Source organism: Harpia harpyja, chromosome 19, assembly GCF_026419915.1.
Source record: "Harpia harpyja isolate bHarHar1 chromosome 19, bHarHar1 primary haplotype, whole genome shotgun sequence".
Lineage (NCBI taxonomy): Eukaryota > Metazoa > Chordata > Aves > Accipitriformes > Accipitridae > Harpia > Harpia harpyja.
Window position 1 is genome coordinate 10,373,079 of NC_068958.1, and position 14,063 is coordinate 10,387,141.

Consider the following 14,063-nt stretch of genomic DNA (forward strand, 5'->3'; position numbering starts at 1 on the left):
CTGGGATCTTTCCCACCCCAAAGCAGAGCTGAGCCAGCCCTCTCCAGCACAGCAGCCAGTGGCAGGGCTGCAGCAGTGGCAGGGACTTACCCAGTGCTGTGACTGCAGCTCTGTGCCAGCATGTCTTCTCCAAACACCTCTTTGCAAAGCACATTTCTTTTAAATGGAAATGAAGCAGCAAGGTTTCACAGGTGGCTCTCACTGATAACGGCTTTGTGCTGTTCGCTGGCAAGACATGCTCCCCAGCCTCAACTCTTGTCAGTGTCTCTGGGATCGTCAGGGTCTTGTCTGGCTCCATATCCCTGCGCTGACTGTGGCAACACTGCCTGGGAGGGGAACAGCAAGGCCCTCCTCTTAAAAATCCCTCTCAAAGAAAGCCTTTCATCTGCAGCCAGACATGTCTCTCCCTGGGACTCCTTTGGTTGCCAGTGGCTCTTTCTTCACCAGGGTCTGCTTCAAGCTTGCAGCGGCGGCAAATCTGCCTTTTGCACAAGATGGGAAGCTTGCCTCTCTCCTGTGGCCCCAGTTCCCCCAGGTCTGCCAGGAAAGAACACAGGCTGCTGTTAAATCAATAGTTGGTCAAGGGACAGCATCCATGCTTGCTGAACAGAGCTGGGAAGCCGTTTTGTTTATTCAACTGGTGCTGCATAAACTCATGGCTCTGGAGTTACCCAGACAAGTAGTGACTCTTAAGTGAGCGGCCGTGCTGGTGAATCCTTGGGGGTACCTGTCTCCAGTCATTCTTGGCATCCCCCTTCCAGTCCCGCTTTCCAGCTTTGCCACAGGTAGTTGGGTGAGAGCGGTGATCTGAAACGCAGGCAGCTTGGGCTGGTGGGCAGAGCCCAGAGCAAGGGGACAGTTCTCAGTCCTGCCTATGCTGCCCAGCTGTCTCAGCAGAGAGACAGCTGCCTTCCTTTCAGCAGCTGATTTCTTGGCATCCCAGGCCAAAGCCTATCTCCTATCTTCTGCAGCCTGTGTTTTACCGGGGCCTGGCCGGCTCCCAGGTAACGCTGAGCAGCATGGTGAACCAGACCCGAGTCATGCTGGAGGAACAGGCACGGCACCTGCTGAATGAACAGGAGCGGGCGACCATGGGGTATTACCTTGATGAGTATAAGGAAGGCAACATCTCCGTGGATGCTCTGGTCATGGCACTCTTCGAGCTACTCAACACACATGCTAAGGTGAGGCCCACACCAGGATCAGGGCCAGTTTCTTGTACCCGGTGGACTGAGCAGAGCCATTGTCACAGTGTGGCTCAATGCCTCCAAGGTTATCTGCTCAGGGTCAAGGGTGAGGGTATGAAAGCAAAATCCAGTTGTGGGATATTGTGGGGGATACAGGCTGGTGTTCAGTGGCAGAGGAGGTTCTGGTAAAGTTTAGGACCAAACCTCCTCATGTGTTACCTGCCAGTACATCTCATTACCACTGTTGAACAGTGTGGGAGGATGGGTCTTCACCTACCCAGGAATATGACCGTGCTCCAACCTCTCTTTGGTTGTCTGTCTGCCTGGCCCAGTTCTCACTGCTTTCAGAGGTGCGGGGTGTGATCTCCCCGCAAGACCTCGACCGCTTCGACAACCTGGTGCTGAAGAGAGAGATTGAGTCCATGAAGGCACGTCAGCCCTCGGGGCTCAGCATCGGCACCGACTCCTACTCTATGATGTCCTACAGTGACACCGTCTCTTCCTCCAGCAGCCACTTCACTGCCACAACTGTCAGCTCAGCCCGGGTAAGTCCCTCCTGGCTGTTCCGTTTTTTTCAACACCTGCTCCTGGCAGGCCTACAACAAACTCATTTCCCTGGAGTGCTATAAAGGCATTTCACCCCGCAGGAAACCCTGTTCAGTCTGCTTCCCCGATGGATTCCCCCAAAGCTTTTTTTCCCTTGCAGGCAGGGTGCAATAGTGTCATTTGTAGAAGCAATGAGGTGATGCAGTGACACGTACTTGGTATCTCTGTGCCCCTGAGACTGAGATGCTATTGTCCCTTGCATGGGGGCTGGGCCTGGTGCTAAGTGTCACTTTGTCCCCAGCAAGGGAGGAACTCTGCCTCCCTTCCAGGACCTCCACTGTGCAGCGTCAGCTGCATCCACACAGAAATCTCCACGACTTGTCACTGCCACACCATGCCTGCCGCTATTCACCAGCTATGGCTGTCGCTTTTAAATCACGTCCTTAAAGACACTAGCTGCCTGCTCCCTGTCCCAGCAGGGACTGCAGCAGCCAGGCCGGCAGCATCCTGTCCCAGCCCCTGCCCACTCTCCAGCATTAAGCGGCAGCGCTCCCACGTCTCTCTGCCAAGCCTTCATTGCACGCACCATCTAATTAAGTTATCGTAATCACCTCAGAGTGTGCAGGCACACAGCCCCAAAATTAATTTCCTAGCCATAAAATGCCTTTCATCATAAATGCATTAGCAACCTTGGAAATAAAAACCTTCATGAAAAGAGCAGATGACAATGGGCTTTCTGCTAGTTCAACAGCAAGCAAACCAGCCCACAGCCAGGACGCATGGGATTGTGCTGTGAAGGGCCCAGGCAACACAGCCAGCAGGGGGGAGAGGCGGGGGGCTTTCCTGGGACTGTGCCTGCCTACACAGTTTGCTCCTGCCTACGCAGTTTGGTCCAGCTTCCCAAGAGGCCTCAGAGAGTTTCAGAGTATGAGCTGTGTTTTTGTCCCGTTGACTTCACAAATACCCATAGGAAAGCCATCTGCTCTGTTCAGGATGGATTACGGTGAGATCCTTTCTGGATCAGGATAAACAAAGCGAGTTTTGCCCTGCTCTCTGAAGGCCTGCTGGGAACATCTTTCCAAAGTATCAGAGGTCTAACACAGGTCTGCCAGGACTTGGGGGCTGAGCGCGACACCCTGTTCCCATGCTATCTCTGTGCCTGGGGCTGTACCACTTGCTTTGGGTGCACTGTGCTCTCCCTCCTGCTGCATGACACCATGTGCCAAGCGTGGCTGCTTGGCCTGGTGCGTGAGTGATGGCCCAGCCCCAGCTGGCACACGAGCCCTGAGGCTGGGGAGGGAGGCCGGGGTGCTGTTTTGGCACAGAGAAGACAGTGGGCACCACTGTTTTAAGAGCTTCCTTCAAGAACCTGTGTCCGTTGGTCACACTGCAGGTCCTCCCTGGCAGCGTGGCACCTCTTTCCATGGGCGTGAGAACATACACCCCTCTGAGCTCTGCCTCGGGTGTTGGGAGCACTAACACTTGAGATGGTTGTCACCACTGCTTGCTGAAAACAACTGCCAAGCCAAGAGCAGCAGCTCGTGTGGATGGGTGCTTATCTCGGCTAGCAGGAGAGAGAGAAGAGGAGCAGAGCTCCCAAACAGTTTCCTCTGCCCTCTTCTGCCCTAAGCCCCTGCTGCTGTTGCCCTCCCCAGCACCTCTCGCAGGAGGGGCTCATTTCAGCCTTCACATTCAGCACTGGATGCAGCTGGATGTGGATTCTGCAGGGTGGGTTTTGGGGGAGGAGGGATGCATTGTGCCAGGATTTGCTTGTCTCGCTCATTTGTTCTGCATCCTCCCTGATGTTATGTTTTCGCTTTTATGCTTGTTTTAATCTGCTTTTCCCCTCGCACGTCCCCAGGAGCGGCTCTTGTGGCTAATAGACCTGATGGAGGTAGGGGCTGTCAGCGAGACGGGGAGCTTGAGTACTGCGGTTGCCATAGTAGATGGGTTGAGAGTGCGTGTGAATGTGCGTCGGGCGGGAGGCGGGTACGGGCCGTCCAGGGGCCAGCATGCGGCTCAGCCACGTGAACAGCCGCCTCGTTTCACCAGTCTCTGCCTTTTCTTCCTGTGGCTCTGCTGAGCCATTCCAGAGTTCCTTTCCCCAGCTCAGCAGCACGGCTGCAGGCCTTGGTGCTGCAGTGCAGAAAAGACTCAGCCTTGAACCAAACCCAGCTGGTACCAGTGTTCTGCTTGCACTAAAGCCCTGAGTGCCACTGACAGCTCAGGGCTGGGGTTTTAGAAGGACCAGCAGCCTTGATGCCCGATGGACCCCATACTGCCCTTCCTGCCTTGTTGCCTGCTCTACCTGCTGCTGTGCTGTCTTGCTGGATGGGCACCCTGACTAAATACCAGTAGGCTGGTCACATCCCGTCATGCATCCTCAGGGATGGGGGAGAACTTTCCCTATGGGCTTTGCGTCTGCAAAAATCTGTGCTCCAGCGCAGGAGGGGTCGGTGTAGTCGCGTTGTGCATGTTCAGCCTTGGAGAAATCCTCACACAGACTTTAGAAAGGCTAGACATGGATGTGGGGAGAGCCTCAGAAATCCCATTGTCATGACAGAGCTCTAGGTTGGGAGGAAGCTGAGAAGAGCTGCAGGCTTGTCCCTGGCAGCGCAGCTCTGTGGTGTGGAGTCCATTCCCTCCTCCTTGTCTGGGAGGAAATCACGGGCATCAGTGGGTTAAGCACACACAGCAAGTGGTGGAGCTGAGAGCTGCTAGTACTGCTTTGGGAGAGAGGACTTCTGATAGCTGTGAACCCAGCCCAAAAGCCACATCCCTCTGGGAATGGCACTGATCTGGAAGAGGATAGCTGTACTGTTCCCAGGCTGAGTTTATTGCAGGCACCCTGACCTGTGGGATGCGTATTTCTTTGGCTTCATGACCAAAGGCAGTGACACTAGACCAGGCCCCCTGTCCCATCAGTTCTCCAGGGGTCAGCCAAAAATAACCAGTGTGAGGCTGATCAGGACCTGCCATGCGAAAAGTGATTCCATTATGGGATGCTTGAAGGATACTCAGAGATGAGACAAAGCTGTGTTTGATGGTGCTACCCACGGATAATGTGTGTCTGCCAATCTAAGTGTCACTATCACCTCCTGTAAATCTTGGATCTCAAGGTGAGTCCTGCAAAGCAGAGGTTAATTGTAGACTGCAATAATTGGATGCAACTTGTCTGATCAGAGCAGTATGAATTTCTAATTGCTTACAAGCAAGGCAGTCCAGCATTTCCTTTGTCCCTGCCTCCTCCCCAGACCTCATTGTTAGGATTAAGGAACTGAAATCCCCATTGATTTAGTTTTTCTTCTCCACTGCCTCCTAGCAAAGACGCTGCCATCCAAAGGTGCCTTATTCTCCCAGGGCCTGATTCCACAGGCACTGACTTGCTCCCAGCTCCCTGAAGCTTGCAGGATTGGGCCCAGTGCAGTGACCCAGTTGAGTTGCTAGCCCGTCTGTCTTTGGTCTCCGTTTCACAAGAAGTATAAGTAAGGAGAGGATGGCACTGAGCTGTTCCTCTCTCTGGAAAGTGAATCTCAAGCACAAGAGCCCACAGGCTCTTTGGCAGGTGACAGATGATCTCTGTGTCCCCAGAGGGAGAGCAGAACGAGAGCAGAGAAACAGGGGACATCTTCCTCACCTATGTCCCCCATTACAGAGCTGCTCCAGCTTCCAGCTGTCCTCTGACCTCCTCCAGGACAGGCACAGACATCTCATATGGAGGGTTCCCATGTGCTTGGCATGATCCTTTCAGGAGATGAGGATAGGGACAGAGTGAAGTCACCATGTGGATCATTGCATCACCCTCAGAGCCTCCGAAGTCAGAGAGGTCTGTGCTCAGGCTGGGGCAGAGCCAGGGGCTGTGGGGCTCCTCCAGCCCTGCGGGTGCATTCTGGGGTGGGAGAGGGAAGGGGAGAGGAGGAAAGCTGGGTTTATTCTCAGACTGGTGCCATTGTTCAAAATTTAAACCCTGCGGGACTCAGGCTGAGTAGCTTTGCAAAGCTCTCGTTAGCAGTAACTGGAAAATAAGGGACTCATTTGGAGCTGTGAGGTTAATTAAGGGTTGGCTTGTATTCCCCAGGGAGGTGACAGTTTCTCCACCACTTAATCTGCAAATGGTAACTGGCTGCTTGTCTGAAAGATGCTCTCCAGCTCCATCGCTCCTGCCGTGGACCCCATGCAGGATAGGAAGGACAAAAGTTTTCCAGCTGTACCCTGCAGAGGGGCTGGAAGGGCCTCGCCTGGCCTCCAGTTTCTATAAATAACTAGAAAATAGATGGGGCAAAGGAGCAGAGAGTCAGTAGGAGGGAGCAGCCTCCTCAATAAATACTCATTTTTCAGAGCAGTGGCACGTGGCTTCGATGGGTCTTTCAAGGGAAATCCAGGAAAGCACAGTCTTAAAATAGCCAATTGCTGAAAGGAAATGTGCTCAGCTTAAAAGCCATTACATTTTATAGCCCAGAGCAATTTCTATTTAATTGCTTTTTGCCCCAAAAGTACTAAGCTGGGGAAAGGCAAATCTCCTGCTTGCACACTGCAGCAGAAAAAAAGTGCCTTGAAGAAGATGAGCAGTATTAGTGTCCCTGGCTGTTCAGGGAGAGCAGAGCCGGGGCAGCAGGATTAGGGCCATCTCTCTGGGCTGGCGGGGAGGGCACAGGGTGCAGCTGGCCTCTGTTTGCCAGAAGGATTCATGTCTGAGTGCAGACTGGTCCTAGCTATGTGGCCGGGACTGGGACACGACATGTGATGTGCTCAGGGTTGGGCTTGATGTCATGGTGATGGGCACAGAGTTCAGTGGCAGGACTGGGGGACATGGCACTGGCGGATTTTAGCGGGGCATCGGGCAGACTCTCCTCTTTTTAGCAGCGATGTGACTATGACTGTTTGATGGCAGTCTGCTCCTGGTCGTATTGCAGGGATCTGGTCCTCAGGCATTTGCCGAGAGCTCAGTGAACCCCTGGAGGCACGGTGAGGCTGGCAGAGGCAGGGCTGGAGAGGGAAGGGTTAGGGACACAGCTGAGATCCTCTCAAATGCGGCCAGGCTGGTGCTGAAATGCCACCATCTCCGCCTTGGCTCCTTTCCTTGTGCATGCAGCCATTTGGCTGGATTAAAGGCTCTGGGCAGCATCTGGAGGGGGGCTGGAGCAGGGGGAAAGTGATACTTGGGCAGCTTTCTGCAGAACAACTTTCTCATTAGAGGAAACGACTGCAAAAGGAGGGAGCTCTGTGGTGAGTACACTGGTGCAGTTTGGTGCAGTTTACCCAGTGCTGCATTTTGTCCAGCTGAGCATTTCTGCTCCTTGGTGTCATGCAGGGACATAACGGCACTCGAGCTTTTGAACCCATTGGTACTTCAATTAAATCTGAAGACCTATTGCTAATGCATGCACAGCACAGAGAAGTTCATGGTCATTTTAATCAATATGAAGGCAGGTCGCTTTTGAAATAGCCCTACCTGTGTCTTCCTCCAGCCTCAGACATACAGTATCCCCCCATCCTTCATGCCAGCGCTTGGATTTGCACAGTCCTGTGGCATGTCAGGACTGGCTGAAGCCTGATCTTTCTGTTGTTGCTGCCATGTGTTTCAGCCAAATCTGTCTTTGCCCTGGCTTGGCCACATGGTCAGTAACTTAAGAAGGGATAGGGGATGTTTCTTTTTCAACAGCCACCTGCCTTTACATGGATTAATTGATGAAGAAATCAACCTTCATCAGAGGAAGGAGTTGTTTCCCAAGCTAATATTTTATCTGTCACTCTAAACAAGCCATTTCTTTTAGTTCTCATTTTCCAGGGTTCCTTCTGAAGCCACAGACATAAAAGCACTTTCCATCAATGTTTTTGCTGCTTCTCTAATGCTTTTAATTGTCTCCCATGTCTATTTTGGGACACTAACATCTTACAGGCACAGCAGCAGCCTCCAGCAGATGGGGGAAATGCAGATGCACACCAGCATTTCAACTAATCAGTTGTTTACCCTGCAATAAATAACACACAGTTAAACACAAACTGTACCCTGCCCATTCCAGCACAAATGAACAAACATCCCTGTGAACGTGACAGAAACGAAGTACACTGTTTCTGAGCAGCAGCAGCACCTCTCCAGATCAGGAGTTACTGTGGGAAGGGGTTGCTGACTCTGGTTTTGCTCTTACAGGGCCTTGCAGGGGAACCAGACGGAGCTGGGGCTGTGCACCACTGGCAGAGCATCCCCCAGGAGAGTACCTCGTGTCTGCCTGGGGCAAAGCCAGCAGCAGAGCCATGGCTCTGGGCTAGACTCAGGACCAGCTGGGTTCAGGCCCGTCCAGTGCCAGGCCAGGCATGGCTTGCCAGGGCAGAGCTCCACACCCAGCCTCCACTGCACACCCCCAGTTCTGCCATCCCTGCTGTTAGCCAGGGTGCCTGTTTGCTCTGCTTGACTGTATCCGTGTCCTCTCCTTGGGTCCCTCCCGATTGACAGCTGCCCCTGCGCAGACAGACTGACAGATTCCCAAAGCCCTTCTTGATTTCTGGAGCTGTGATGTGTTCAGAGCTGTGTTGTGACATTTTCTAATGACATTTTGACTCATAAAGGGAAGGCAGTGGCAGTGGCTTCTGTTTGCATCTGAGACCGACTGCTCTGGTTTGCAAGGAGGGGAAGTTTTAAACTTTTTCATTGCCCTTCTCCCGGAAAAGATCCAGGTGTTGAACCTGCAGCCCTCAGAGCTGGTTCCTCCCTCCCTCCAAGTTAAACAGCAGGAGGTGGGATTTGAGTTAAGAGGAGCATGCTCCTCTGCTACAGAGGAAATTGCCCTAGTAGGTCAGGTTCACAGCATGCTTTGAGCATGCTTCTTAGCTTGGCAGAGTCGGTTTCCCAAGTTGCTTTGCTCATACATGTGAGTCTCTAGGGAACTTCCCAGGAAACCAAAACCTTTGGGTGAAAGTCTGGCCTTGGGGGGGGGGTGGGGTGGGCAATGCTCTGTATCACTCTGCATGTTCCCTGTCATGCTGGTACTGTGGTGGTTGCTCCTTGCTGCTGTGACCTGGTTTTCTCTCCTTCTTTGCCCTATCAGAACACGTCAGAATTGGAGGAAGGTGGAGACGGCCACCAAAGTAGCGTCAACACCCTGCCGGACATCTCCCTGGTAAGACGCTGCACCATGCTGCTGTGCCTCGGTGGGGAGCTGGAGGCAAAGTGATGATACCAAGTTTTGCCTCAACTTCTGTAGCTCTTTGCTACATCACCTGCCCCTGGATGTCACTGCAGTCACTGAAGCGAATTAATCAGACCAGTTGGGAAGAAGGATTCTGGCTGTCTGAATAGGAGTAGCATCTGTGCAAACCAGAGCAAAAGTTGGGTAGTTTGTCCTCTAATTGTCCTCATTTGTGAGTCATATTCTTATTGCCAGTAAGGTCAGAAAGGCGTTTCTATGAAAATCAGCTTATCTTGCCATGGTCACTGTGAGAAGGCAGATGCAGGTGACTGTGAGCCTGGGGAAGTTCTCGCAGCTGGGCATGGTGTCCTAAAGGCTTCTGTTCTTGGTCTGGCAGGATGATATCTCCTCCTTCCCAGATGAACCACCCAACTTCAAGCCTCCGCCTCCTCCTTCAGCCCCTCAGATGCTGGACCCCTCTGCTGCCCAGCACAGGAACCCAGGGAAAGACAAGCCCAAGCGCCCTTCCTCCGAGTCGTCTCAGTCAGGCCTTTTCTTCGTGGCCCCCCGAAACCCCAGTCCCCCTCCTGGCCACCCCGAGAAGGACACGGTCAGCATGACCTCCACTGCTACCACATCCACCGAGGAGTCTGCCCCGAGCGCTATCTATGCTACCATTTCCCCGGCCCTGCACAGCTCCAGGAGGCAAATGGATGCCCAGCTATCCTTGGTCAGCCAGCACCCCATCGGTCCCTTCCCCAGGGTCCAGTCCCCAACGAGGCTGAAGAGCCCACCCCCAGATGGCCCTGCAGCCGGTGGGCTTCAGAGCCCCCCTTCCCCGTCCCCTCCTCCTCCCCCACCCCACCCGGCACCCCCTCCACCGGACAAGGGCAGCCCGCAGGCCATGGCCAACCAGCATTTCATCATGGTGGAGGTGCACCAACCCAACAGCGAGCCCGACGTCAACGAAGTGAGGCCCTTGCCCCAGGCCAGAGGTGGGTGTCACGTTATCAGCCATGGGGTGAAAAAAACCCTCTCAGGGGTGTTCCGAGAGAGAGAAACGGGCAAAGAGACAGATCTCGAGGGCAGGAACCAGAGGAGTTGGAAGAGGGAGGGCTGCATCAGGCTGCAGGTCCCTGCCTGAGCGGCAGGCTTGGTTGCAGGGCTTCCCCCTTCCAGGTGGGGATGTGGGCTGGCAGCACCTGCCAGGGAGGGGCCGCAAGGGCAAAAAGTGAAAATCCAGGAAACGCATAAAGCCCTCCGCAGTGTTATCAGCAGTAGCGGTGTTAATCTCTGAAACAGGGCAGCCACCTCCCCATTGGCATTCAGCACGCTCTTCAAAGCTTCCCTGGGTTTCCAGTGCAATTCAGGCTGACCTTTGCTTAAAGACCAAGCTCTGTTAGGCAGCTGATTGCAACTTCTCTCTTGTGTGGGCTTTGCTGTATTAGTTAATAAAATCTGCTTCAAGTGGAGTTTTAAAAGAAAAAAAGAAATTCTGGGATTTTCACATTAACTCCAGATTGGGGGAAAAAAGAATTTTGATGGTGGCCACACAGAGCTTGGGGGCCAGATTTATCCTTAGCATATCCCAGGAAAAAGGAGTGAAAGCGAGGGAGGAGCATGCTGGGCTCCACAGGTCCCTCAGCAAATGGCTGTGGTCCAGCGGGAGTGGGAAGGGTGGTCCTGGAGCCCTGAGGGTGCCCAGGAGGGTGGGCTCTGCTTTCGGCTGAGACCCATTGGGGCTGGGGGTACCCACAGCATCCCTGAGCCCCCGTGAGCCCCCTTCGAAATCCCCTGTTTGCGTCCAGGCTCCGTGGGACCCCGTGTGAGTGGCATTGTCGCCCTCCTGTGGCACTGTCCTCCCACTGCAATTAGTTCATTAATCTCGGTAATGAGTGAGGCGCTGGAGGGCCTGCCTCTGACACTGAAGGGAGGCCGGATCCTGCCCGAGGGGTGTCAGCAGTGTGACCCCCAGGTCCCAGAGCCGATTTCCTGGAGCCTCAGCCCTCTGCAGGTGCTGTCATACCCTTGTTCCTGACACTCGTTTCCAGGGGCAGAGTCTCGATCTGCGCTCAGAGTCTTCATCCTTGAAGTGGAGAAGGCTCCTGCCTGGCAGCTTTTTGCTCAGGTCTGTCCCATCTCCTCCCAGACCCTGGTGTTGAGCATGGGCTGGCTCAAACTGGCCTCCAGCAGGATCCCTGAACTCGTTACCCTCTCCCTCCATCCCAGTTCGGGATCTGGGTTGGAAGCTGGACCTGGGTTTGAGGCCACTTGTTCCTGTGCACAGCTCTGCTCTTCAGCAGGGGTCCACCTGGGAAACCCCCTCTGAAGTCCAGGTCTAAATCCCAGGGAACCTGCCCAGCCCTGGGAGCGGGTGAGATGTCCTCCCTCTGGTACGTGGCCCTGTGGGTGCTCGGCTGGCCACAGAGCTGTGCTGCCTAACCTCTAACAGCCCTCATCTTTCCCCAGCCTCCACGCTCTCCCAGCTGTCGGACAGCGGGCAGACCCTCAGCGAGGACAGCGGGGTGGACATCGGGGAGGTCGAGATGAGCAGCAAGGACAAGAACCGGCAGCCGGTCCCTGGGAAAAGCCGAAGCCTCAAGGAGGCCGTGAGGAGCGAGGGGGCGGCAGAAGGGGCCGCCAAGCCGGTGAGGCTGGGTGCCCAGGGGCCTTGGGCTGCTGCCATGCGTGGGAGGTGGGCATCTGGGGCTGCCAAGGGGCAGTGCTGCTTTCTGCTGCCTCGTCCGGCTGTCTGCCGGTTCTGCTCCCTCTGCCTGTGGGCAGCAACCCCTCTTTTGTGCTTTGATGGGTCATTGATCCTCTTGTTTAATAAGCTGAGTGAGCTTGCTGGTGGGCTGAGCTGTGGGGAAGGGAGCCAGGAGCAGCTGAGAGGGGCACTGTAGGGCTGATTCACTCCATCCTGGGTAAATCCGGTCCCTCCCAGCTCCAGCAAGCAGCTGCTTGGGACATGGCAGAGTTCCTGGCTCTGAGGGGACGTCCGCAGGACACAGTGTCCCATGAGTAAAGTCACCTGTCACCTGGAAGGGAAGATGGCATCAGGTATCAGAAGTAAATTGGAGGGTTTCTGGTGGTGGCAAAGTTGAGGGGCTTAAGCAGGCAGTCGGAGAGCTGCTCTGCTCCTCCCCAAGCCCTTCCAGACCTGCACACGGTTGCGATCTTGGATGTCAGGAGTCAGAGAGCAACCGCAGGCAGCGCGTCTGTCCCTTTCGCATGGAAGCCTGCCGTGGGGCCCCGGCCGAGGGATCGGGACAGGCAAATGGTGCCTGGCCTCCCTCAGCAGTGCTGCCGTCTCTCCCTGCAGCCAGGGCTCCTGGAGCCCACGTCGTGTCTGATCCGAGTGTCCAAGAGCGCACCGACCTTGGGGATCGCCATCGAGGGTGGAGCAAACACGCGGCAGCCGCTGCCCCGCATCGTCACCATCCAGGTAGGGCAGGCTGAGAATGGGAAGAACTTGATACACATCCTATCCCTCTCCTCCCTGGACCGACTCAGGAAAGCCCTTCAGCCACGGCCAGAGCGCAGTGCCAGCCGTGCCCCAGGGGGGATTTTGGAGGTGTGCTTTCCCCCTCCTATAGCCCTGCATCTCCCCAGACATCAGAGGCATCATTCTGCTGGGAGGGCGTTGCCGAGGATTCCATTTGTGTCCCGTGGATGATCCCATACTATAAGGCACGTCCTGGGAGCCAAGGATTCGCTGCAGACATTTCAGAGGGGGTCTGGGCAGCCCTGAAAGCTTGGCTGGTGTCTCCAGATGTCTGGAAACTCCCTTTTTCTGCTCAGATAGAGGATTGGAGAGGGGGAATGGTGGATGATAGCTGGGGAACTGAGCCCTTGGGAGCTGTCTCCCTGCACCGTTTCCTCTGCTGTTTACTTGGGGCAAAATTCAAATTATTTACAGCAAAAGAAAAGCAGAGCTGACTGCGCCTTGGTTATTCTTGGCCATCCCAGCTGGCGCTGCGCTCCAGGAGCAAGCAGGAGCGAAGCCAAATTCATCCCCTCTTTCTGAAATGTGAAATGTTTAATTTCCATCATGTTCACCCTGACCTGGCAAACACCAGGTCAGGGTGAATATGATGGAAATGAAATACTTCCTATTTTTCCCAAACCACCTGTATTTCATCCCTGGGTTGAGCCGGGGGGTGGCGGGAGCATGAGCTGACCACCTTTCTCCTGCAGCGTGGGGGCTCAGCACACAACTGCGGGAAGCTGAAGGTGGGCCACGTCATTTTGGAGGTGAATGGCACGGGGCTACGAGGCAAAGAGCATCGGGAAGCTGCCCGTATCATCGCTGAAGCCTTCAAGCTGAAGGAAAAGGACTACATTGATTTCTTGGTCACAGAATTCAACGTCGCCCTTTAGGAACCCGAATGGGTTTTGGGAGCGTGGCTTGGGACGGGGAGCACCTGAACGGGGATGAAAGGCAGCGCCGAGGTGTGAAGGCAGCATCCCACCACGCAGAGCCCTCGCCCGCTGCGCCACCCCGCACGCGCAGACACCCCCAGCTTGTCCCCAAATGTCCCCTCACCCACCGCAGACTCTCACTGCCTGGGTAGGGCAGGCTGAGAACGGGCAGAAATCAGTGCACATCCCTTAAAGTCTCCATACCTGTCCTCTCGGGGGGGGGGGGGGGGGTGCTGCCCTTCGGGAACACCCTCTCCCCCTTGGCGAGGCTGGGGAACAGGGCAGGAGGATGGCAGAGGTCTGGTTGTCCCCACTGTCATTTGAGTGCCAGCCGCGGAGCAAGGTGGGCCTGTGGCTCAGGCTGGTGGGTTTTTCGGGTGGTCATTGCTCCCTCGGGTGCTCGCCGGGCCACAGGTGGGGATGCAAAGAGAGCAACTGGAGGCCTTGTACATTGCTGGCAACATCATCCTATTTATATATACAGAGCTTGTGCTTTTAATTTTTCAATAAATCTATCAGGTTAGAAAAAGGCCGGCTCTGTGGGGGCTTCTTTGGGGCCGGGACATGGGGGGATAGGAAGGTAAGGGGCAGGGGTGCCAACGGGACACCCTGGCACCAGCAGGGCAGGTCGGAGTGTGGTGGTGATGGGTGTCACGGCTGGGCAAAACGGCCCCATCCCTGGGGGAGGGGATGCTCCATCCCCTGCCAGGGCCATCCCCATCCCCATTCCCATCCCATCCCCTGCCAGGGCCATCCCCATCCCCATCCCCATCCCATCCCA

The 14,063-nt window shown here is 55.1% G+C and overlaps 1 protein-coding gene across 3 annotated transcripts in view; it reads left to right on the forward strand.

The window, feature by feature from the left end:
- The window catches only part of WHRN (whirlin), a 57,638-nt gene extending 43,824 nt beyond the window's left edge, over positions 1-13,814 (forward strand). For 2 of the 3 annotated variants that reach the window (XM_052815537.1, XM_052815535.1), the window contains 8 exons: positions 972-1,184; positions 1,520-1,732; positions 3,595-3,627; positions 8,780-8,851; positions 9,258-9,855; positions 11,330-11,508; positions 12,183-12,305; positions 13,058-13,814. In XM_052815537.1, coding sequence (XP_052671497.1) covers positions 972-1,184; positions 1,520-1,732; positions 3,595-3,627; positions 8,780-8,851; positions 9,258-9,855; positions 11,330-11,508; positions 12,183-12,305; positions 13,058-13,240 — 1,614 coding nt within the window. In that variant the 3' untranslated portion in view covers positions 13,241-13,814. The remainder of the gene's footprint in view (positions 1-971; positions 1,185-1,519; positions 1,733-3,594; positions 3,628-8,779; positions 8,852-9,257; positions 9,856-11,329; positions 11,509-12,182; positions 12,306-13,057) is intronic. The other variant, XM_052815536.1, reaches the window with a different exon arrangement.
- Positions 13,815-14,063: the final 249 nt, after the last annotated feature.